This window comes from Strongylocentrotus purpuratus, unplaced genomic scaffold (genome assembly GCF_000002235.5).
Source record: "Strongylocentrotus purpuratus isolate Spur 01 unplaced genomic scaffold, Spur_5.0 spur5_contig_831, whole genome shotgun sequence".
Classification (NCBI taxonomy): domain Eukaryota; kingdom Metazoa; phylum Echinodermata; class Echinoidea; order Camarodonta; family Strongylocentrotidae; genus Strongylocentrotus; species Strongylocentrotus purpuratus.
In genome coordinates, this window is record NW_022145537.1 from 372,970 (window position 1) to 399,469 (window position 26,500).

A 26,500-nucleotide genomic window follows, 5' to 3' on the forward strand; every position below is an offset into this window, starting at 1 on the left:
TCAGAGGTTTACAATTTTCGGGGAAACAAGGATTCAAACAAGGATTAGGAGTCAACAACAGTACGAGGAGTCGTCTTCCTTTCTCTTTACTTTGATGAAACGCCAAAAATTCCACGCTTCGCGTGGGAGGGGGAAAACTTCATTTAGACGAGTCAAAACGGTACAACGAATCGTCTTCTTTAAAACTGAATTCAGATAAGGATTAAGAGTCGATAACAGTACAACGATTCGTCTGTTTTCTCTAATAATTTGGGGAAACATCGAAGCTTCCGCGCTTCGCGCGAGAGGGGGAAACTGAATTCAGACAAATAGGGCTTATTAAGAATCGAAAACGGTACAACGAATCGTCTGCTTTCTCTAATAATTTAAGGAAACGTCAAGGCTTCCCCGCTCCGCGATGGAGGGGGAAACTGAATTCAGATAGATAGGGCTTAGTAAGACCCGAAAACGGTGTAACGAATCGTCTTCTTTCTATAATAATTTAATCAAATGTCTAAGCTTTGTATATAGAAGGGAAGGGAGAAACTGAATTCAGACAAGGATTAAGAGTCTAAAACGGTACAACGAATCGTCTGCTTTCTCTAATAATTTAAGGAAACGTCAAAGCTTCCAAGCTTCGCGCTAAAGGGGGGAAATGAATTCAGACAATTAGGGCTTATTAAGTGTCGAAAACGGTACAACGAATCGTCTTCTTTCTCTAATAATTTAATGAAACGTCAAAACTTCAGCGCGAATGTTACTTCATTCAGACAAGGATTAAGAGTCGAGCACCATTCAACAGATCGTCTGCTTTTTCTCATAATTTAATGAAACGTCAAAGCTTCCGCGGTGGAGAAACTGAATTCAGTCAAGGATTAAAAGTCGAGCACGGTTCAACGAATCGTGTACTTTCTCTAATAATTTAATGAAACGTCAAAGCTTCCGCGCAAAGCGTGGGAGGGAAAGAAACTGAATCCAGACAAGGATTATCAGTCGAGAACGGTACAGCAAATCGTCTTCTTTTTAAAATAATTTAATGAAACGTCAAAGCTTTCGCTCCGCGCTGGAGGGGGGGGGGGGGAACTTCATTCAGACAAGGATTAACAGTCGAGACGGTACAATGAATCGTCTTCTTTTCCTAATAGTTTAAGGAAACGTCTAAGCTTCCGCGCTTTGCGCGGGAGGCCTATCACCCTCACCTTCTTAATGAGCGCGCGAAGTGATTCGCTTGCTCACTACCGCCCCTCCCTAAAATAAGATCCTAGCTCCGCGCCTAATTTAAAATATATAGCTATGATGCTGACTAAGTTGACGAAATAATTCGTATATTACGGTCGTCGAAGAAAATGACCATTTGCGCATACGCAAGTACTATAGATAGTCCATACGAAAACCAATTTATCCTTCAGCCCCGGTTTTATAGGGTTAAATTTGTAGATATTGGGACATTTAATTTTGTCGGTAATTGGTGACTAGTTTTGTCGGTAATCGTTGGTCTCTACACCCCCCCCCCCACTGAAAAAGGTCTAGCGACGCCCCTGGTCTCATCACATCATATATCACATCATATCACATCGAATCACAAAATCACGTCACATCACTACAAATCACATCAAGTAATGTTATGAAGAGAAGTAAAAATTCCCTTCAACCACACCATATCACATCACATCACAAAACATCAAATTAAATAACATCACACCATATCGCATTATCACATTAAATCAAACCACATCATATCACATTACATTACATAAAAGCACATCACATCATATTACATGACATTACAACATCACATCAAATTACGTCATAACATCACATCACCACATGACATGGCATCATACCATATCATATATCAAATCTCATCATTTCATATTAATAAAATTACATCATTACATCACATCACATCACATCACATCACATCACGTCACATCACATCACATCACATCACGTCACATCACATCACGTCACATCACATCACGTCACGTCACATCACATCACATCACGTCACATCAAATCATATCATATTACACCACACCACTAACATCATGTCATGCCACACCATATCACACTAAATAGCTACATGTATGAATGTCACCGATAATCTTATGTGGCTGAATCACTTCCTTTACTGTGAAGGAGTCTTAATTTTGCTTAAGATTGTGTTAAATAACCAAAAACTGTTCTGAGTCTCATGTCCGTTACGCTGGGATTGCCCAAACATGTATCGAATGCTCACATAATTTGTTAACATAAAAGTTACCTAGTTTATCGCTTTAGTGTCGCTGACAACTCCACAGTGGATCCACATTACGTATCGAAGAAGCGTGGTTGAGATAGGCCAGGGAGTTCATGCTTTCACGTAGCATGAAGTTGTAACCCAGTCACCATCCAGTCCTCGAGAGATGATAATTAACTTGTAGAAAATATAGAGGAAAATGAGGATCATCCATTTTGCTTGAATTTCACTGTTTGCCCATCCTTGTTTTCTATTATAGCAGACGAATGGTCGTTTGACCGTCAACTACTCATCGAGTGAGACGTGAAATAGCTCGCTCGCACACACAAACACAAACAAGTACAAGTTTAATTCACTCCATTGTGACTATTTTTATTCAAAGTAATTAACCGCAATCACACCGCATTCCAATGATTCTCAAATCAGAATAACAATGTCAAGCAAATTGTTCGCTCCTCTCTTTCAGCTGTTAATCATTGAAATGCAAGATTTGGTTCGTATACATTTCAAGCGTGAATAGAGATGATATGAGCTAACCCGCCAGGGCAGAAAAGATTGAATATTTTCGGCAGGTGAACGTAAAGGTATTTAGAGGGCATTATAAGTAAAAGGAGATCAAAAGTTAATCGCAAGAAAAGGAAGGGAGTCGTACCATCTTTCGAATAGGCCATTTTCGTAATGTTACCAAATTGATGAAATTGCCTTTGTGAAGCGCCTCAATACAAATTATTTCATTCCCCTGTTAAGAATAAATGTATCTCAATAGTCAGAATTCGCATTGGATACTTAAGTTGTTGCTAGGTAGGACACAAAGTTTGGCTTGCCCTAGCTAGCTAACAACACGTAATATATGCAATGTGCATTCTGAATCTTGAAGTACAATTATTCGTAGCAGGTGAATGAAATAATTCGTATCAAGGGCAGGCACTTAAGTTTAAATTTGGTTACATTACGAAAATGGCCTATTACCGATTTGTCTTCACCTCTCTAGACCCGTATGTCCTTTCCGCCATTTTCTCGTTATTTGGTTGTGAACGAGACAGGCACACCCCTCGGCTACGCCAATGCAACATGTATGGTATGATCTCTCGCTGAGAAAGAGAAGACGAACAACGAATGGAAGACACAATTAAGGCCACAGTAGATCTCGTATGATTTATATATATCTTATTTTATTTTTTTGCCATTCTTTTCATGTAGACAATCACGAAACATGCACAAAATATAAAGACACGCAAAGTCACAATCAATATCATTACATCAAAAATATGTAAATTATACAACAAGATATTCTTTTCACTGTCAATGGCGTGTGATTATCTATGAACACTGTTTAAAAAAAATGCAGCACGGATAACATAAAATTCATGTAGAGTTGTCTTCTTCGCATAACATTTAAAAATTCTAGCTAGCACAACTATCACTACCAGACCTACTATCGAGACCCTACCCTGGATAACTATCCCACATAAAGACGTCCCCTAGTACAAAACTATCCTCCAACAATTCTGCACTGGGATAACTACATATGATATCGTAGGCCTAGGCCCAGGCTACTAACCCGTCTCTACCCTCTACAACAACCCGTCCAGGGAAGGGGATGAGGGGGGGGGGGGGGGGTTGTCCAGGAGACTTGTGACCGGTGGAGTGTTTTGAGGTTAGTTTTCTAGACAGCTATCTGGACAAAGTTATCCAGGTATGTAAAGAAGAAAAAAGCTTCATTTAAAGTCATTAAAGCAACTTTCATAAACACGCCCTCTTCCATATTGATCAGCAAAAAAGTTAAAGGGAGTTTGGTCTTATTTCACTCTTTGACTAAACCAAGAAAGAGCCTATAGAGGTGAGGTTTATCTAACACCACAGAAAAAAAAAACATACATAGATAATCTAAGAATACAAAAAGCATGCCAATTAAATCAAAAACTAATTGTCTCACTTCATTACATAGTTAACTGTGAATATCAAAGTCTATCAATCAGATAAAATGTAAGTTTTTTTTGTCATGCACGCTGACGTAGGAAAAATATACGTGTACATGAACTTTTTCAAAATATTGTACCCAGTGAATTTATATTTTGTTGATGAAAACGTAAGCCCACTAGGCATAAATTGCATTCAATAGACATTTACCAAGTTATGAAAATACTTCTGTTCATCATGTACATTCATCAATACACTGTAAGTCTTCAAACAAAACAAAAAAGTCTCATTTTACAATTAATGGATTAGAAAAAGACCGACAACATAAAAAGTTGGTCATGTCCCAACCAAGATTTGGACGTTGTTTAAAAAAAAAAAAAAATCCATGATGATAAGCAGACGACAATGTCTTCCATGATAAGGTCAGCCCCCCCCCCAAAAAAAAAAAAAATAAATAAATAAAAAATAAAAAAATAAGCGGGAGCGACTCGGAGAGATTCGAATATTCATTTCCCATAATCAGATTTCACGTGCTAGTCCAAACATGTATTTTCAGGTCTGTTAGAGAGAATTATGCATTCAACAGTTTCAATCTTAATTTAAAGTAAACTTAAGGTTATGACTGAATATGAGTGAATGAAACCCCGAAATACATGTGTATCATCTTGTCAATTTCTGCAAGTGTGTTTTGATTCTTACCTTGCATTTCACGTCAATAAAAGTACATTTAGAAATTAAAATAAAAGTATGCCAGTTTGATTCATCAAAATCAAAGACACTGATTTCATCTATCTTGTCTATAGATTAAAAAAAACGTTTTCTTTAAAAAAAAATCTTAGTTTTGACAAAAAATGATGTGGAAAATGTAGAAATTGTGAGGAATTCATAATTCATACAATGTCTGGCATATCAAAGAAACAGTCCTATGATGCTCACATCATAAACAAACATAAAAATGTCATGAAAAAATATACCAAATACAAATAATGTTGTATTTGGTGGTCCTTTTAAATTCTGCATAAGAAATGACAGATACATATCAAAACAGTCTAAACTAAACTGTTAAGAAAATCCATATTAACGTTTTACAATTTATCATATAAATGTTATATAAAAGTAACAGAGTTTCACAACTTTCTTACGGATTTCAAATACTTGAATATAATATCTGCACAAAGAAAACTAGGAGGGAAATGTTGGAGGTCACTAACCCCACCTGAACACACAAAGTTCAAACACCAGCTATTTAACACAAATAATAAAGAGTTCAGTAAATGAAGGTATTCATACAGTATGTCCAATACCCTACTATTTGCAAAACAACACCAAACAACTCAAGCCAGACGGGCATTAAAATGGAAGAAACGAATAGAAGAGTGCGATTTGACATCAAGGCCATTTTCGTTGACTAAGAAATAAACTAGCTAATGCTTTCTCATTCCAAATTGCAGCATATATATCAATCTCGTATGATATTTTCAACACAAACAAAATATTCAACAATAATGTGACTACATGTATTACGAACAAAATTCAAAATACTTTCTATACACTGCCAATTTGAATACTAGTAAAATCAATTATTACATTCATCGATTGCCGGATTAAATCAAGAAAATTGCATGCACCATACGATTAAAAAAATATATATACAAAGATGATCCACCGGAAACCAGAGATAAAACAATCTACATTTATTCTGGCATTTTGATGGATCAAATATACACCAAAACATCAAAAATACAGTTATCAAAATATGAATAGAGTAAGCCTGCTTACACTTTTGAATAAGACCTGCTGAAAGGTCAAAGATGATAACTATGTGCAAAAAAGTGAGTTCTCAATCCTATTTCTCAACAGCATTTCTCTTTTCTTAAAATATGCAAACATGTTACTCAGCCTTAGTCCACATGCATACGGTCTCTTAATAAAAGAGCGCCATCACTTTCATTACGCCCCTGCGTATGAAAATTGAATTGTCAATAATTATGACCGTCGGAGAGGAGGAGGACTTTCCAATTGATTTGGTCCAATGGACCCTTTGCAAACAATTCGGTAGGTCAGTGGTTTGAACGTCTACTAGAGTGAGAAAATTAAAACCTTGAGAACATTTGGTATCGTGGGCCTCTAGTCTTATGTGATTTCCGGTCAACAGAACTTGGCCCAAAGTATGTTTCTGAAGATAAATTAATTTGTGATCTTTCGCTCTTTTTGTTTCGCATGGGAATTCAATAAATTCTTGATGCTGTGGTCGGAAACAGTGACGTAATCAAGGGTCTGTCGACATGCACATAACCTTAAACAGGAGGTTGTGGTCAGTTCCTGGACAAATAGTTGAGCATATACTAAACAAGGGCATTTTCTCCGTTTCCATGGAAGTTGAATGACAGTATCCTGACCCTGTCACAACCTCTGGACGTTTCAAGGATGTCTTTGAAGGTGAATCCATTTGTGATTTACTATACATTGCACTTCAGAATCGTTATAGACACAAAATTACTGTACATTTGAAGATAAAAACTTACAAGCAAATAAATATGTGCACTATTTACAACAATCCTTTTTACATCAAGGGTACCGACGTGCCGATCATTTTCAACAGTTCGTTAAAGACAGAAAAATAGATGACAAAGTTTTAAAGAACTGTTTCATGGTCCGTGGAACAAGGGATCAAATGCAGCTCAAGCGGCTTCTGTGTACCTTCCTTTTCGGTAGGCGTAGTGTTGTTCGATTGTATACCACTATCTGCCCGACTGTTCTTACGGAAGGCATCTTCGCTGTCCGCCGCGTGGTTGTAATCCTGGTGCGGCGTGAGGGTCAGGCCGCAGTTGTTGCGATTCCTCTCGGCAGCTTCCGTAGGGTGCACATCTTCATCGTCACTATGGTAACTCTGAACCACCTGAGGTAAAAGGTAATGTTTTTCTTTGTAACTCTCTTCATTCGTGTTCCTCGTATCACGCTGGTAGAATGAGACAGTGGGCTCGTACTGACCATCGTAGTTGTCATTCTGGTCGACTTCTTCAGGCACGGTTTCCAAGCCTTCAATGGAGACCTCGAATGTGACACTGACCCGTTTGACAAACGACTGATGCTTCTCTGCTGCTGTCGACTGGTGGTTATTTGACTGGCGGTCATTTGACTCGCGGTCATTCGACTGATGGCGCTGAGCGTCTTCATCCCTCGACCGCTCTTCGCGAAAGGGAACCATTGGAATCGCATTTGAATTTGCTTTCATTGAGTGCTGAGGACTCCCGTTGGAATTCGAGATAAAATCCTTTTCATAGGCCACCGACGATTGGTTATCGCTGGTAATGCCTGTGAGCACTGAACCAGACGAGTCTCGATGGTATTGCTTGACCCTATTGTCATGTGCAGTAGAGTTAATTTGTGAAACTGAGCGCTGAGCGCTCGACGCCGTTGGATGGTATTTCATCGCCTGCTTCTCGCACATTCCATGTTTATAGAGCAGAAGATACAGATCACGTCGGAATGCTTTTGTGAAGATAGCATATAGAAAAGGATTTGCACAAGAATTTATAGGATAGAAAAGCACTATAAAGATTTTCGATTGGTTTGTGGTAAGTAGGTGGTGTCCGAAGGCACCTGAGAGACCAAAAAGTGCCATGGGAGCCCAACAAGCGAAGTCTGTGAAGACTAAGACAGCCATACGTTTGGCTACTTTAGAGTCCTTGCGCTGCATGACAGTATGGGGATTCCTTACCGTCAGATACATCTTGACGTAGCATGCGCAAATAACAGCAAAAGCAATAGTGTTCACGAAAAGAATGACAACCACATATGCAATAGTAACGGTGTCTTTCCTGTTCTCAATGTAGAATGGCAAACACATGCTTGTAATGCCATAGTTTCCAACCTTGAACAAAGGCAAGACAGCTATCAGTATTGAGAAGATCCATCCGACTATCATAATTCGACCCGCTAAACGGAGTCGTATGCGTTTGTTGAGATCAATCGCGTAGATGATGGTGTACCATCGTTCAATAGTGATGACCGTGAGAGAAAAGACGGAAAGTTCGCTCGATAGCATAGATATAAACCCTGCCACACTGCACCCAGCTCCGTACTGCCACTGAATTGAATAATTGAAGTATTCCCCCGCGGTGTGGACATCCACTGAAGCTACTATTAGGAGGTACAATCCCATGCACAAATCAGCAAGCGATAGGTTACACATGAGGAACTTTGGGACGGTCATCTTGTGACGTTGCGAGGCAAGTACCACAAGAACAATGAAGTTTCCGACGAGTGCGGTCCCAGAGACAAACCACACCATGACCCGAAGAAACACATAGCCCATGACATCCGTACATGGATGGAAGGCATTAGGCTGAGGAGTGCACTGCACGTCCGAGTAATCCGTTGTTACAAGATCACCATCGCATTTGCTACCGTTATGGTTGTAGGATACGTTCGGGTTGATGACTACCGGATTGAAGCCGCCCTCCTCTTCCGCACCCGGTGGTTTCTGTCCCGGTATACTCTCCTCGATGATTGAGCCATTGAGCTCTCTCGGATCGAAGGCAGAATTCGGCAGGCTCTCCTTCTGCATGTTCGTGCCCTGAAACTGTCCAAAGAGTGACTGGCCATAATCATCGATGTCCGAGCCACGTTGGATGGTGGTGTCGGTCCCCGAGAGGACAAATGCTCCATCCCCGAAGCCGATGACTTCAATTCCACGAGATGTGATTGTTGGCATGGTGGTCGAAGGGCACGACGTCGTTCTAATCTTCGTGGTTACGTTCTGTTTGTTCACATTGCCATAGTTCTCTTTGGTCTGGTAGTTGAACGCACAGCAGTGACTGAAGTAGTTTAATTTGGCGACGCGAATACGCTCAAAGCGGAAGATTGGAGGGAAGACTGCAAGTTTGTCTGTTCCTTCGATATTCAGCTCGATTAGATACTTCAGGCCCGTTGTAGGCAGGTAACTAATGTCCGTATTCTCCAGTGACCTGAGAACAAAATACATTGAAAAGACTTCCATCACCTCAATGAATAGTAAGACTTTCTGACTATAATATTCTTAAAGACGTCAAGTTGTATGTCAAATAACTTTTATTTGTACACATTGTAAGATAACATGACGATTTAACAGGTCTCAATGGATTATTATTAAGTACAATTTCCCATTGTCAAATATTTTCGATTTCAAATTACCTACAATTTGGTTAACCATATAAAAAATAAGCTACATGATATCATTACGACTGCACAGAATGATAATCATTCCAATGTATCACCGCCTATCGGGCAAAACTGATAACAAATATAAAACAAACATTAATAAACCAAGTATAATAATTAAATTAAAGAAATGTACTTGTCTACTTACAGGTTTTCGGGTCCTTCAAATTCAGCAAACGCCTTTTCCTCCAGTACAGAGATGGGATTGTACGCCAAAGACCTAATAGAGGCATGAAGAAAATGAAAGGGTATTTAGGGTAATAAATACAAACGGTGGCAAAAGATTGTTTCAGTAGCAGAGATATTCTGTTTTCTACCCTGATTCAATAATTAACTTCAGGGGTTGTTGTTATCTTTCATTCTAACTAATCTTTTTCCAGAAGGACAATTCAAACAAAATGTTTTGAGAGCTAAATGTTTTTTTTTATATAGTATAATAGTATAACGTAGTCGCAAATACTTTCAAAACATCAACGAACGTGATTCATATAGGCAGTATATTTTGGGTATTGAATTAACAATTGCGCTTGAGGTGATTTCTTGAATGTTTTTTGCGCCCATAATGTAGAGCTTGATAGGTAATTCAGTTATATACTCACAGACTCTCTATCGTTGACCCTCGAAATGCATAGTCAGGGACAGTTTCAATGTTGTTCCTCTCTAGATTTCTGCATGGAAACAAAACAAAGTATTTCGGTATATCAGTATATGTTACTACAAGGTCTTGACCTTCCTGACCTTACGACCTCATCTAGCCTTCATGGTCAGTGCCATGATCCTAAAATACAATTCTTCGTCAGCATGATCAGTATACCCGATTCAGTGGTGAAAAGTAAAGTATGGTATCCTTTACCCGGGGTAGCCATATCAGTATTTATATTGGTGCAGGCAATATTTTCACCCCTGCATCGCCAAGTATCCATTTAACAAAGTCTGATGGCTATGTGTTCTGCTTGTAAACCGATTTGGGAGTTGACCCACTCCTCCTCCCCTTTACAGAATTCTGGAGCCGCCTGTGTAAAGTGATGCAAAATGTGCCCGATTTTTTGTGTGAGTGCTTACAACCAGACAATAATCGCCAATTAAAATATCTATTCAAAAAGTGGATCTGATATTTTCCCCTTCAAATCACAACATCCATTAGAAGAAGCGGGTGACATTAAGACAGCGGGAGAAAATAGCAGGTGGGTGTTGAGAAGCAGTTATTTTCAACGAATGTCAATACAGGCCGCACTGGATTTGAGTGACTGCTGGTGAGAGTTATGAAGAGGAAACACTGAACGTTGTCTAGTGTTTCAGAGAGGAGGTCCCGACGGACGTGAATCAGCGTATATATATTGGATACCCCTAGAGGGATGCAATAAAAGCATGTGTCTAAAGGGAATCAAGAATCGTTGAATGTCGCCCCGAATGTTCTCAAGTGACTCCCAGCGTTTTATGGAAATGTGTTCTATTTGGTGTTTATCGACCCCCTCCCCTGGCGTTATGATATTGCCGTGCCCTGGGGACAGAGTATTTATCATACCTTAAACTTCAAAAGACCAATCTTTCTTTCGGTATTTGTTAAGTTTTGAATTTATTTGAAAATTAAGAAAAGAAGAACTTAACATATCAATTCTTCAAAGAGATAATATAAATTTAAATTACACACCGAATAATAGCAACTTCTGAGTAAACTAAGTCTTGTGGTCAGTAAATATTTGACGTTCCCTGCATGTCTTTAAATACAATCATTTCCCTGTTTCACCTATTCAATTCAATTCACTTTGAATATTTTTTTGTATTCGTGAAGGAGAGAAGGAGAGGGGGTAATTTTATGTTATCTTTAAGCGATATCAGCATACCTTTGGGGTAGGCTTATTAGTATACTTTTAGTGGACGCCTCTTGACCAAAAACCAGCTATTTCCTAAAGTATGTGAGCATACGAAGCGAGTGAGCAAAAAAGTGGATTCTTTTTAAAGGGAAAGTCCACCCCAAAAATAATTTTGTTTCGATAGAGGCAGAATAATAAGAAAATCAGGTGAGTGAAAGTTTGAGCAAATTCTGAATGAAAATAAGAGAGTTATGAATTATTGAAGTTGTGATCAATCAAATACAAATTGGCAACTCTGTGACTTATTATACGAGCTCTCCTTCATTTGCTTTGTGCATAATATTCCATAAAATCATGTTTTCTTCGTTGTTGATGACGGAATATATATTTGTTCCTTGCAGGGGGAGTATAGAAACATATTTGCAATTATTATATTTAGGGTGCATGTATGGTTGAAATTTTTCTTGAGGGAAAATGAAAATTTTAGATTTTTTTAGTACTGAGCAAATGGAAGTTGAGCTCGCATGATACGTCATAGAGTTGCCAATTTGTGTTTGATTGATCACAACTTCAAAAATCCTAACTTCCTTATTTTTAATCGGAATTTGCTCAAACTTTCACTGACTTGTTTCTCTCATTTTTCTACTCCTATTAAAACTAACTTAATTTCAGGGTGGACTTTCCCTTTAAATGTAAAGTGCTATTTCGTCATCAACATACACTAGAAAATTCGCTGCTATCAAGATAACCGGGAACGTAGCTTTTCCGAATCATGAGGTGATGGTTGTCTGACAATGTCGGTCTCGCGGGCTTACAGATGTATTCTTAAAGAAGCCCTAAGAGACCAACAATGTCGGTATGGTGAGCTTTAGACATGGTTACTTACAGCTTGTGAATTCGCAGTCCTTTGAATGCTCCAGGTACAAGCGTCCTCAAGTTGTTCCAGGACAAATCTCTGAAAAAAATTAAGAGAAAAGTCAAATCATAGTGGTAGATGATCTCGATTACCCTAAGATTGCAGGAAAATAAACAATTCATTAACTGCTCAACTATTACGAAATCTTATTCGTCCCATTTTCCTCCTCTCTCTTTCTCTTTATATAAGTAATTTGTCATATTCTCTTACTCGTGCCTATATAGCTACGATGTATATCTTTCGTTGCTCATCGTAGACGAATGTATTTCAGAAAACTTTTTCTTGTCAGGAGAATACGAAATAAATCGGACCTTTATGTCACATCATTATTTCATAGGAGATGACATTAACATTGTTTTTCTCAATGTATGTTGATCTGAACACCATCTGGAGCAGATGTGGAAGAGAAGTCGACAGAATAATGAGAAGTTGAAGAGAAAGATGTACCCTCTAATTAATCATAGACAAGCACACTAAAAAAAAAGACACATAAGGAATGGAAAGACGTCAAAGAAAGAAAGAAAACAAACGCGTGGATAGCAGGTGAACAAGCACATTAAGGACAAGGAAATAGCTACATGACGGGGACGAAGATAAGGAGGAAAATGGAACATGTCCCAATTCATTTTCATGAATTCGGACATTTTCTTTTTCCACTTGAAATAGATGACATTTACGGGGAAATAGATATTGCCTATTACTGATATATGACTAATTCAATGGCCTTTTTAAAATGAGGGAGAAAGAGGGAGCATTGGACTACCTACGAGCTAGAAGATTGGAAGTTGTATATTTCTGGCATTTAGGTTAAATTATATTTATATTCTTGTGACTTTTTTAGTAGTGTTCGCATGGCGTTGTCGCCATATTAATTAAAATCAAACCCAGTGGCCATTCAGAGTGCATTGAACTATGTAACAACTCTTACTTGTATGTGTAACATCAAATCTCTTGCTATTTCCAAATCTAAAATCAATTTTCATTTTCAGACTCATTTCCCAATACTGCGAGAGCGCGCATAAGTTGATTAAATCTCTACATGCACAGCTGCACACATTTCGCCGGCTATCTTCACGTAATTTACTTTAAAGGAAAAATCTAGAAATCATTTGCTGGCAGAAAACTGTCAACATTAATATTCGAGTATTTTATTAGAAATAACAAGGTAACAAGTCAAGAGAAGAGGTCGTACACTAGAGGAATAGATAGAGCACTGATTATTGTGATGAAAACAGGTGCATTGTCATTTCTAATGACTACATAAACAAATTTGGAAAGGGTTCATTACATTCGTCAGAGCTCGTTGTCTACGGATGCTTATTTACATTTCAATCTGTATCATTTCAACAATGATTGTTAAGCCACTAAGTATGACATCCTGTTCCTTTGCATTTATAGTTCAGTATGAAACACCTCCATGGTCCATGTTACTCATTTCTTGAAGGAGGGTCAGGAATGCTCTTTGGTGACATAGTACATGTAATTTTGTCACAGGTCGACGACAAACGATCTTGCTACTATCTTGTAGCAGAATGATGTATAATCTCTTTTTATTTAGTGTTAATTTTTGCATTTGTTAAATCAAACTGATATAAATGCGGAATTGTGAATGGGGGGGGGGGGGAGAGGAGCTTATGGAGTGCCAATGTCCTAGCTTTCTCAGGCGTATGTTGATGACCGACTAACTTCTTGTCAGATTGGTTGTCTGTAAACATATACCTCCCGGCGTATAGATGTTCACTTGCCTCCATGGCCTGACATTATTCGACTTCGTATCATATTCGTATTTTCATTGTATATTTATCTGCCCGGAGCGGATCCAGAGGACAGGGTGGGCGGGTGCGAGGGAGGGGGAGGGCGTAGGCTACTGGGGCAAGTGCCTCATCTCGGCCAGCATCTGCCTGTAGTTGATATACGCGTGTCGCCCGCCCCCCTCCCACTGACAACCATGCACTTAATTATGACTCTTAAGTGTAATTGCTCCCTTTTTAATATTGCTTATCAAATACTCAAATACTTTGAACACATACTTGTGCCCCCACTTCCTGTCAAAAATCCTGTACCCCTCCATTTTCTGGCATTTAAGCAATCACTAGTTCACATTTCTCCTTTTACGCCACAGGTGTACATAAATATAAATAAGAAATTGTGAGCAAAAATCTTTAAGCTTCAGAAGACGCATTATTAAAGCTCCTGATGGGACAGCTGATAGTCCATGATTTGCCTTCAAGGCATTCGCCTTTTTACAGGATTTGAAGAATAAATACGGACTTTAATGAGACAAAGTGAAGTATGACGTTTAAACATTGTCTACGATTTCTGTTTTATCAGGAAATATCCTCCCACTCCATTTTTAATCGACACGGTTTAAGCACATTTTAAAATGAGGTTTAAAAGTGAAATGAGAATTTGAGCGTGAATCTTTCTTTTACATTCTATTGGAGAAACGGAGAGAAGATATTCTTTTCTTAATTTAGTATATCACCTCTTCTCTCAATTTATATCGTACTCTCTCGATTTAGTATGTCATACTAAATGTTAAATCTTAAGCATCGGGTTTTTCTTTCTCGACATATCCATGGATTGAAATAATGATAAATTCAGTAACAAAATGTAATTACGCGATACTGCAAGAATTGGATGAACATTAGAGTGACATTTCATTTGGTAAGGCATGATCACGATATTTGAATAAAATATATCGAGCTCGTGATTTTTTTCATCTCGTCTTTCAATTTTTAATTATATGCACAGAAACAAGTGCATGCTTAAAAATCAGACGCCAACACGATCCTTCAAAAATCGAAAAATCTTTCCGGTCCGTTGAAGGCATTCTCAGAGCTATCCATTACCAATCCTAAACATAGTATCTAGTATTGGCGCCATAAATTGATACGACAGGAAGTGAGAGAGTGTCATGTTGAAACTGACTAAAGAGAATGCATTTTCATGGTTACTGGTTATTTGAGGAGAGAAATGGACTCCAGAAGATGCTAAATCAATGTTTTTTTTAGTGTTTTCAAGTCAATCGCACTAAATCGCCTTTTCAGGTACCCACTTTTATTTAAAGACGTTAATTAAGCATCCGGGCTATTATGAAAAATCATAAATTTGAAAGCTAAAAATAATTCTGCATCGTCTATAAATCTGGATTTGGTGCGTTTTTCGATTTGAACTGAGATCTTGAGGCAATACGTTTCCATTCACATCCAAACTTGTAAATACTTAATGATTAAGGATCCGAATCGTCAAAGAATTAATAAAATCTAAATTTGAGTGGATGTCAAGCTTCCTTGGCAACGGAAAGCAAAATCGGTTCAGAATCGTAGTGACGTCAGACCAATAGTACGGTTTTCTACAATTATTTGAAGCCGATTTGGCTTTTATTCTGACAAGCCGGCTTATATGCTATACAATTCCAGCTGTTAGTATTCTCATCAGTAACCTTAATCAAGAAGTTGATGTTTGTTTAGATTTCCATGTCTAGCGAATTGTCATTTATTCGACAATTATTGAATCGAAGGAGGATCGTATAGTGTGCGGTGGGCTTAATGTAATAACAATTGTTGATGCAGTTTCTCGAGAAAGAAAGAGCTTAATTCGGTTCCGCGAGGCGTTCAGTCTAATGAAGAGGAAGAAGGGAAAAAGCCATGTTTTCACCAAATCATAACATTGTCCATGTTTGCTTAGTGTTACTAATGGAAGGTGAATAAATAAGTAGCTTCGAAATAATCGAAACTGATTTTTCGCGCCTTTTAGAAGAGAATTAAACATTATTACTCACTCCAAAGCAATACAGTTTGCCAGGCATCAACAAGTTAACATTGAAGCAGACACTTCAAATACTTTTTTTTATAATTCTAGTGGGGTTTGTAAGGTTTATGTTTGAAGCCTTTCACCCTTTCAAGATTGTTATAAGAGATTCTGAAAGCCTTTAAATTTGTCTATGTTTGTGGAAAATCTATTCCAAATAAGATAAAGAGTGAATAAATGACAGGGCATCAAAATAAATCAGTCCAGGGGGGGGGGGGTATCCTTGAAGGTTTTGTCTCCATCCTTTTATTCAATTTTAGGTACGCTACTGCATGGTCATGCAACTCAATCAACCTTGAGGTTTTTTTAAAGTTTTTTTTTAAAGCCTACAGGCGAAAATGTCAGTGAAAATGATCGGCGAAATTTAGAACAAATTTGAAATACCAACGAGAAATTCAATGAATTTGCCGATTGTATGAATTTTGTCGATACATTGTATCACTAATAGAAATATCAATTTTGTAAATTGTTTTGTAACAGCGGATATCGGCGAAATTTAGAACAAAATTGAAATACCAACGAGGAATTCAATAAATTTGCCGATTGTATGAATTTTCGATACATTATATTACTAATGGGAATATCAATTTGGTAAATTGTGGTGTAACAGCAGATATCTAGGACTGTATAAAATTTCAACTGTATAGGCCTACAATAAATGGAAGAATTTTCCCCAGTCAACGACCAATATACTTCATTGAATAAGGAATCTCACTTTTCACACAGTCGTGTGTCCAATTTCTTAAACATTAATAAAACCATTTCTCTGAGTATTCTGTTTTTTTGTAAATACTTCAACTGATGACAAAGGCTTGATTACTCTTTCACGATCTGCAGGAGAAAAATAACAGTCGTAAAAGCTTTCGAAAAATCAACCTAAGGCAATTTCAACTGCCTTCTCAATCACATTTTGAAGTTTTCCTGCATTACAATGATGGTTTGATGGTTTCTTTTACCTGACTGCTAAGAAGCATGGGTATGCTAGTAAGTAAGCAATCTGGGGACTGACGGCTTTAAGTCTTCTCCGAGGGGACTAGGTAACGAGGATTAATGACTTCCCGTAGGGCACCGGCAAATACAATTGGTTCGAACCCGGGTCCACAAACAAGACCACTGCTCTTTCACTGGGCCATCTCCCCTCTTAATCCTACATTACCCGACATGATTTCTGTGAAATCTAAATGAGGTATTGAAATTGTCTGTGTGTTGTTTTCTTGAATGTCTATGCGATCAAGGTTATCCAAGTTTAATCTCTATAAGGCCACATGCACACTACTGTTATAGTGCTTTGTACACGCGAGCGCGCTATCGATTGGCTGCTTAATTCACGCAAGCGAGTCACAGCTTAGTTGCTTTATGCATGCATGCTCGCATTTGTAATAGCAGTCATTGTTCATGCTCATTGTACTTGAGAGTACTTCGCACCGGTTAATGATGGCACCATCAGATTATCTCAAAATAAACTCGGCACAGGGGGGATATGTGGTTTGGCACAATGGGGATTAGCCCTGTGGCACTGGACTGTATTCATTATGGGAGGATGTATATATACTTACACTTTAAGAAGAACTTGTGATTCATCCACAGTCCAGGAGATCAAATTTGGGACAGCATCCAGGTTGCATCGTGTAATTTGTCTGAAGTCGCAAGAAGAAACAAAATAACGATTTTTAAAAGATGATTGGTTCTACAAATTCTAGGACTACTTGTAGCATTGAAGAGAAATATACTTAAGTTTGTTTTGTCCGAGTATTAAGTTCAGCTTTGTGTTCTTTTTTGTAGTTTACTCAAGATGGAAAGCTCCAGGATGTTTTTTCATCAATAGGATATCAGGAGATTCTATGATGGGTAGGCTCATAATGAAAAAGTTGGTTTAATTGAAGCAGAACAACTTAAGTACATATAACACTGGAGCTATCTCAAGCTGTCTAAACATTTGAAGAAAAAAAACACTCTTAATTTGGTATGAAAGCGAGGATAGATTGCAGTATATACTGGCGGTTTTATTTATTTATTTATTTTTCATTTCTTCATTTATATATATATATATATATATATATTTTTTTTTCTTTTCTTTTTCTTTATTTCTTAATTTTTTTGAGGGGGGGGGGTCGTGCCCCCATTAAACCATATTTATAATTTCGTAAGTACAATACATACACTAATTCGCCTGTCAGCGATCTTTCGGCGACCCCCCCCCCGCCCCTCCGCCACTTACGGAATCTCTGATCTAAAATACATTACATCACATTACATTACACTACAAATAAATTAATAAATTAAGTAATTAATACCCTCCTTTCAAGATTCTGACATATTTTTCATCCACAAAAATCTTTCTCAGGATAGTAAAAGTTAGTTTAAAACACTTCCCACGACAAGTGTAATAAACATGACTTATATTAATCTTAGTTAATATGTCTTTTTGTGAGTGGGTGAACACCTAGGTCGGTTTAAGGACAATTTTGTGAAAACTAAGAAGCTGTTGATTTCCAGGGGCAAACACTAGCAGGAGCTTTTAATAGGTCAATTCACAATTTGGTAAATTCTTTTGGGAAAAAGAATCTCACTCTAATGTAATTATATTACTTTTCCCCCACGAACAACTACAATAACTAATCTTATCAAATTACGCAAGGAGAGGGGTTTTTGCTATCGGAGCTATCTCATACTATCCCAAAGAGACAACCAGGAAGTATATAATACGATCTTGTCCGCGATAAAAAATGGACCAATGATTTAAAAGAGCTTGCAGGATGGAAATAGCCAAGGATTTCATACTGAGAAAACAAATTAGGTTAATTGAACGAAATCCATTTTTGGAATATTTGGTTGCAACATAAATCTAGGGGGAAATTCAGAAAAATTGGTTTTTAAAGCGATGAAGAGGAGAAAGTTACATATAAGCAACACATGTTGTTTATTCTAAAATAAGACTGCACTGCCCCCGCTCTTAAATTTGGCGCATAACAAACTTATATTTTGTTCTTTTTTTTAAACATAACGGTCAATACTTTTTTTATTTTGGTATAATGAAGTAATGTTATCCGAAACTCCTCCCCTCCTGATCTCCAATACAATGAGAAATAACTGACAATATACATGTACTTACAGTTGGGTGAGACGTGGCAATTCTCCGAAAATGTTGGGTAACGGCATCTGAAGCGGAAGATTTTCTAATTCTCTAGGGAGAGAAAAAACGACAAGGAAAAATAATTACATCAAAATTACACGAGAAAAGAGAGGTGAACGATTGCGTACGAGGAAATAGAAAGAAAGAGAGAGAGAGAGAGAGAAAGAGGGAGAGAGAGTGTGTGAGAGAGAGAGAGAGAGAATGAGAGAGAGAGAGAGAGAGAGAGAGAGAGAGAGAGAGAGAAACTGCGTAGATGTGTAGGATGATGAGATCTAGAAAAAAAAGGCAGATGATAAAACGTGAGACAGGGACAGAACTATAACGAATGAATGAAAGAGAAAAAAGAGAGAAAAGAGAGAGAGAGAGAGAGAGAGAGAGAGAGAAAAGAGAAAGAGAGAGAGAGAGAGAGAGAGAGAGAACGAAACCAGATCTCATCTATATCATTAAACCTGAACGAACAACACTTACATCAAGATGAGTTGACTTTTGGAAAATGCCCCTTCCTCGATGACCGTCAGTTTCTCACTGTTTCTAATGGATCTGTATAGAATATAATTCATTAAAAATAAAATGCGGAATTGAAGGTAAAGCCATTCCATACAATTTCACAAGGAAGAAAAGTAAGCTCATGAATTTCATTTTATGAACGAAAGAATATCAAAATTTACACAAGAAAGATCTTAACTCGCTTGGTTTATCATTTACGACATGGGTTATCAACGTTAGACATGTTTATTACTTGTATGCATATGCCCACTTTTTGAACAAACGTTTGCCTTGATAACTGTAAAACTGGTTGCGGTTTGTCAGACAAAGTTGATTCCTTTCTATTAATATGAAGCTGTGGTGCATAGCCGATTAATTGAATAAATAGTAACTACGATTTCTGGAGAACATGAATTTGAAATACATCAGTAAACAGGGCAGTGTTTCACGAAACAGCGTTTTCACTGTGAGGAGTTGTCATTATGCAGTTGTCCTAGGGGCAGTTGTCTGGACGACAATTGTCGTAGAAGGTTGCTGTCCTAGGATAGGGGCAGTTGTCTGGACGACAATTGTCTTAGAGGGTTGCTGTCCTAGGATAGGGGCAGTTGTCTGGACGCCAATTGTCGTAGAGGGTTGCTGTCTTAGGATAGGGGCAGTTGTCTGGACGACAATTGTCGCAGAGGGTTGCTGTCCTAGGATGATAACAATTCAAGGGGATCCATCCTGATATGATCATACGGCAGATTGAGTCATTCGGGTTTGAATGCCACAGGTTTTCGACGTGATAGTCAAAGACCGCATGCATACAAAAGTAGTTGTTTGAGAGCTCAACGTTGGTGTTATTTTATATTATTAAAAACTAATATAGAAACTCATCGAAAATTATGGACCGAAAGTAACAACAATTGGAAGAGTGGTGACTCTTTCTCTTACTATACATTCAACTTTTATTCAGTCCACATTGTTCTGTTTTCTTTATCCAAGTTTACTGAATTTATTACTGAAAAAAATCGATTCTCCGAAGCGTATACAACCTTGGAAATTGACGTTCCTATTTGAGCGTGTTTAGAGACGAAATCCCTTTTCCTCTTTTTTTCTCCGGCATGAAAAGAAGGAGCTATCGATTTCAAAATGTAACACATCTGTTCGTGCGACACTCAGGTATTTCATATTGGTGATACGAACAAAAAGAAAATAGTCATTTTCATTTGACAGCGCTTTTTTCAAGTCAATATTTGATATTGCTTAAATGAATTAGAATTTAAAAGAAACATGATCGCAGAGACTATCAAAAATCAACCTCAGGCGATTTCAATATAGCCTCGTAAATCATCTATTGATATGTGCGAAAATTAGAATAAGATATTATTTCATCCGGATGTTCTTTCTATTGGATACGCAACAGGATACTGAATTTACCCTCGAGTTGATTTCTCAAATATCTTTGCGATTGGCTTTTAGAGTAAATTTCTTTATCTTGTACTCACATTGTTTTCAGCACAGGAAAATACAGGAAATCCGTCTTCAGGATGACTTCAATGTCTGTATAATCGATGTACCTGAAAGATACAACAGAATAGGGTAAGGTCAGTAAGGACGGAAAATGATAAAGTATTATGACTACTTCAATGAATTATCGAGATAATTACGAATTTTTATCTTAAAATCATGATAATGAACATATAGTAAACAACAGTACGGTCTTTGTAATAATCAGTGTAGTTCTAAAATAGTGTAACGAAAATACAAGATATGTGAAAGAAAAGGTGAAAAGGAGAGGACAAAAACCAAGGAGAGTGAGGAGAACAAAAACAGGAAGATGCGAGTGAAAAATTTAAATACTGACTAAATGTAGAAGTGATACGCCCAAAAGATAAAAACAAATGTATAGAAAATGTAATCATTAAATGCTAACACGAGCCAGTGACGTTGTGTTGGCCCAGCCATTCGAGAGGACAAGGCTATAAAGAAGTCGGACGTGGGGGGGGGGGGGGGGGGGGGGGAGGAGTCGTATCACATTTTCACAACGTCTTTCCCTTCTCTCTTCTTTCTATCCCTATCTCTCTCCCTCTCTCTGTATCCCTCTCTTTCTTGAGGGGGGAGGGGGGGGGGGGTGTCGTGTTCTTCCTGTTGCTACTCCACTGACAACAGCGCTGTTATTTTGCTTGCGAATGACGATTAGTACATGTATATTACGAAATAGTGACGCACAAACACAAATACAGAAACAGAAAAATAGTGATTCAACAGATGGATTGAAAAGGATTCGGGGACAAAAACATATATTATCATTGCCAAAAGCAAGGTAGGTATAACAGAAAAAGTACTGAGGAGCAATTTATAATAGAAAAAAGGAACATATTTCATAAGAATATTATACAAACTTAAAATATGTTTAGGAAATCACAGTGCATAAGGAAATTAGAATAGAGCTTGTTTATTACAGAATGACAACAACAACAAAACTACTCCATTATTAGTAATTATTGATGCGTCATTTTTCACATCGAACATGGTTTAAACGTAAAGTTTTCTCAACGATTGTATACTTAACACGTTCTGTTTAATTGTGTTTATTTATCTTTGTGTAAACAAAATATAAGGATTATATAAGTATATTTTGAAAGGACGAAACAAAAGAAATGGCATTCTTGAGTTCATAACTCTCTTCGTGATTTCTCATAAAACAACAAACTATAGTATATCCTATACAGAAGAGAAAGAGAGCAATAAAAAAACCACAGAGGATTACAGAAAGGAAGATATGAACGACCAAGAATCAATGGAGACAGGCTCTATCTCTATTGTGTATTCGTCGCTTTGGTGTTATAGTATTTTCCTTATAGCTTTAGGATTGTCCATGGTGAGTTTCTCTCAATTTCCTTTCCTATGTTAGCACCTTCCTCCCCTTCTGGTGTAGTCAACGTGGTTAATTGGACGAAAGGATTGCAAACCTATTTCACTTCTAGATATAAAGATAATTTGGAGTATTTGAAAATGTAAACAAATAATCCGTGAGCTTTTTTGTTCACTTTATTCTCATGAGGACGAAAGTCATAACAGCAACATCACATGAAAAGGACACGATTTAATTAAAAACTATACGCTAATCATATTACTTGCATTCTTTATTTTCCCCTCATACAATTACCCGTGTTCAGTATTATTCTTCTTGTTCATTTTTTTTTGTTGGGGGGGGGGGGGGGGGATATGATTATGCCGTAGTCAAACGGTTCACTTTTAATGATTAAAAATCACGTAATATACAATTCAATAATTCCCATTCAATAAACAACCATTCCGGGTTTTTTCTCACAATGCTACTGTGCAGCAAACAACTATTGCATGGGCATGGTGAGGGAAGTCAATTCTTCCTAGATGGATCGACACACACCAGCAAGCGCGAGACATCTTTATCAAAGAGACAAAACATTCTTTAAAACGTCTTTCATTTCTCTGAAGAAAAAAACACTTCAATACTCCTGACTTGCAATACCCCCCCCCCTCAATTTCAAATGTCAGCTGGTATGCAGTATGACTGAGGAAGGTTCGGAAATCAGAAACATCCGCGAGGGGGCAATAGAAAACCATCTCTTCAACACAATGGTAGCGAAACATGGATCTCAGTGTTGGCTCGCTCTCGCGCCGGAGATGCTCACCATCTAGCCTTTGGACATCAGCATCCTCATCATCGTCATGTAAAATGAGATTATTCGATGTCGCTTCCGCTGTTGTTCGCAGTCATGGTCGTGAGAGCACCTCGATATGCTTTGGAATTGGAAGAACCCCTTCCAGGTAAAAACGACTTCCCAACTGTCACAACAATTGTCGCCTCGTACCGCACGAGTCGTGTAATTACGCCACCACCGGGCATTCCTTGTCGAAAGCGACGGTTTGTTCTATACAAAAAATGACGAAGAGGGATTGACAGAGAGAGAGAGAGAGAGAAAGAGAGAGAGAATGAAGGGGCAATGGACGGAGAAATGAGGATGAAGAGAGATAAAGAGAGTGAGACACATGTTGCAGAAAGGGAGGAAGGGAGAAAGAGACACAGACAGACATAGAGACGGAGAATTGAGAGACACGCAGAGAAAGAAGAGAAAAGAGATAGAGGGAAAGAGAGAAAGAGAGATAAAGAAATCCAACTCCTGTTCAAGCAGACGTTCCGATCGGATGTGCGATCAAGTGTTGTAGTTGTCTTATCCGCCGTGACTTACCAATCACAATACTAAAAGACGGTATATTATAGTCTCCTTACTCAAAGCTACGGCTAATGAAGATTCTTTGCATATACATGTATAACCATCTGTAAAGCCAGAAAGACTGTCACCTTACATCCGCCATGAAGTCAAAATTAAGAGCAAATTCCCACCCAGTTTCAAAGCTTTTTAAACGAATCTCATCAATTCATGTAATCAAATTTAAGAATCTTGATTTTGCCCGTTGAAATCAAAAGTCTGAGAGGAGAGTATGTATGCAGATAGGCAGTGGGGGAGGGGGCTAGTACCTTTCCCTTTTTTCTTGAGCCTCTCGATGCCTCTTATGTTCTTCGGCACTAGGTGAGGCAACAATGGCTGTGAGTTATAACTCGGGGGGGGGGGGGGAGAAGATATACCCCTAGTACAAGGTCATGCACATCTAGATAATATTTCATAAAATATGAAAAAATAAGTCCATGCAAATAGGAGTTAGTAAAAGACGTAACGTGAGCCTGTCAAAAAAGTGTTCGTAAATGATCATGCAAGCTATAGGTATTATAAACACAGTCACTTTGCATGGTATTTCTACTTCTACAGTGTTAAGTGGGGCCAAATATCTGATTTATTTTTCTTCGGAGTGTTGGGAACATTTTCAGAAAATAGATGTGTACTTATTACGTTTTAACGGTAATGCGTAACGTTCAATCCCCTTTTTTCATGAGTAACATACACCATATATAGAAAATTTGAAATGTTGTCCACGTTTCTCTACCATCATCTCAAAACACGATGGAGCTTGTAAACGTGTTATCCGCGCGGAAAGATGACATTGATTACGCCATCCCTGGGCCAAATAATTTCCGCATCTCAAGATCTTAAAGGATCAATTCCAAGGCCGCATGTGACGTCTGCCAATATTAGTAGCATCTGTAGAACAGACTGGAATACAGAATGAAGTCGACCTACATGGTTGGAGTTAAACTTAAAGGTAATAATTAAATTGATTTCGTGGGGGTGTGCTTTAACCCTAAAAAGGCAGGGCTACTTGAGGTCTAAATACGGCCAGGGGGGGGGGGGGGGTGGCCATTATACCCCCCTTCGACCTCGGCCTAGGAAGGTCCAATTAATGTGAAAATTAGCATTGTGATAAATTGAAGTATATTGCATAAGGTAGTAATGTTTAGTTTCTTTATGTTTATTTATTTATCTTTTCTTAACATTTTTATGACAATATGCAATTTTTTTTTTTTTTTTTTTTTTTTTTGGGGGGGGGGGGGGGGGGGGGGAATATACTTACACACGCACATTTGTGAGAATTACATATTTTGGTAGACATGCGATGATATTTGTCACCTAACACCCGAACCATAGGTCTGTCCATAACAAATTTGGTATTAAAATGTGCGGGAGACATGAGGGAAAAACTCAATGAAATTTCAGCGCCGAAGGTTCAGGGGTTTTTATGCAGCGGTAAACAAATCGACAGGGGACCATTATGGCCCCCGGCCTTATTAGGGTTGAACTGAACTCTAGGCTTGGGTACTAAATTTGTAAAACAAAGACAAAACATTAGAATTTATAAAATTAGTGTGTATTCTTTTAAACGAAAAGAATATCGATAGATAGGTCTGGATTGCAGAAGTAAAGAGATATGAACAATCTCTTCCCATTTAATAATTCATCGCGAAAATAAGACAAGACTCGGAGATTACCAGAAAAAATATGAAAAACATGACTTTATCCGGCACCGCCTTATTAACGTCATTGGACTATATCAATATATCTTGTTGTTATCGCCTGTGGTTCTGTGTCTCGTAGAAAGAGTGGGACAATGGGGAAAAAAATGAGATGAAGGAAAAAACGGAGCAGAAGAAAGAAAAGACGAGAGGCAGAGAAAAGAAAGGGGGTAGACAACATAAGAGACAATGATACACAAATAGAGAGAGAGAGAGAGAGAGAGAGATAAAGAGAGAGAGAAAGAGAAAGAGAGAGAGAGAGAGAGAGAGACAAAGACAGCGAGTTCAGTGTAAGATATGAAACAGAGAAGGGGGAATACCTTCTCTATAGCTTACTTTACACCTCAGAAGCACCCCTATCAGGCCCTATCGGTGACATCTTGCTCGTCTCACTTTACCTCCAGTCTCAATCTCACTCCTGGAGTACCCATCTTGAAAATACCTCATGAATATTCAAACACCTCTCCTCCAAGCCCGATCAACCGTCCACAGGGTTTCTTGTCTTCTTCAAAAACGCCTGTTTTTTTTTGGTCGGGGTCGAGAATGGGCTAAGAGGTTTTCTCAAGAAAAGACGAAAAAGACAGTCGAACATAAAGATACACAGCAAACGAAGTGATCCAGGGAGACAGACAGAGACAAATCTTGATAAAACCGATAAAAAACCAACGAACATGGAGGTGAAAAGAAAGAAACAAATAATTGCGGATTGAACTACTCAAAAACAGTTTGACAATTCACAATAGACAAGCCCATTATCATTAAGCGCTATTTAAAAGCTGAATATTATTATTATTATCATGATCATACATGTGTCAAATGAAGTTGCAAAGAAGAATGCCAATTGTCTTATTTGAAAAGCTAGAATAGAAGAGAACTGGACGTGTAGTTTGACCGATTACAAAAGCCGCAGACGGATACCGCGATGGTTGCCATGGCAAATAGTATCGAGTTGGAGGATATCGGTGCTTTTGGATGACTTTCGTTCGGATCTGTGTCGCCTGCGCCAAAATGTCAAGTGGGCTTTCTTGAGAATCTCGCTACACATGTTTGTTGAAACTTCCCC

The 26,500-nt window shown here is 38.1% G+C and overlaps 1 protein-coding gene across 1 annotated transcript; it reads right to left on the reverse strand.

The window, feature by feature from the left end:
- Positions 1-4,611: 4,611 nt before the first annotated feature.
- On the reverse strand, positions 4,612-25,868 carry LOC576902 (thyrotropin receptor). The gene is made up of 9 exons (XM_030983865.1): positions 25,831-25,868; positions 20,990-21,061; positions 19,485-19,556; positions 18,996-19,067; positions 17,440-17,520; positions 12,041-12,109; positions 9,940-10,008; positions 9,489-9,560; positions 4,612-9,108 (listed from the first exon to the last, which is right to left on the reverse strand). The coding sequence occupies exons 1-9, from the start codon at positions 25,866-25,868 to the stop codon at positions 6,774-6,776; spliced, it is 2,880 nt and encodes a 959-aa protein (XP_030839725.1). The 3' UTR covers positions 4,612-6,773.
- Between the last annotated feature and the right edge of the window lie 632 nt (positions 25,869-26,500).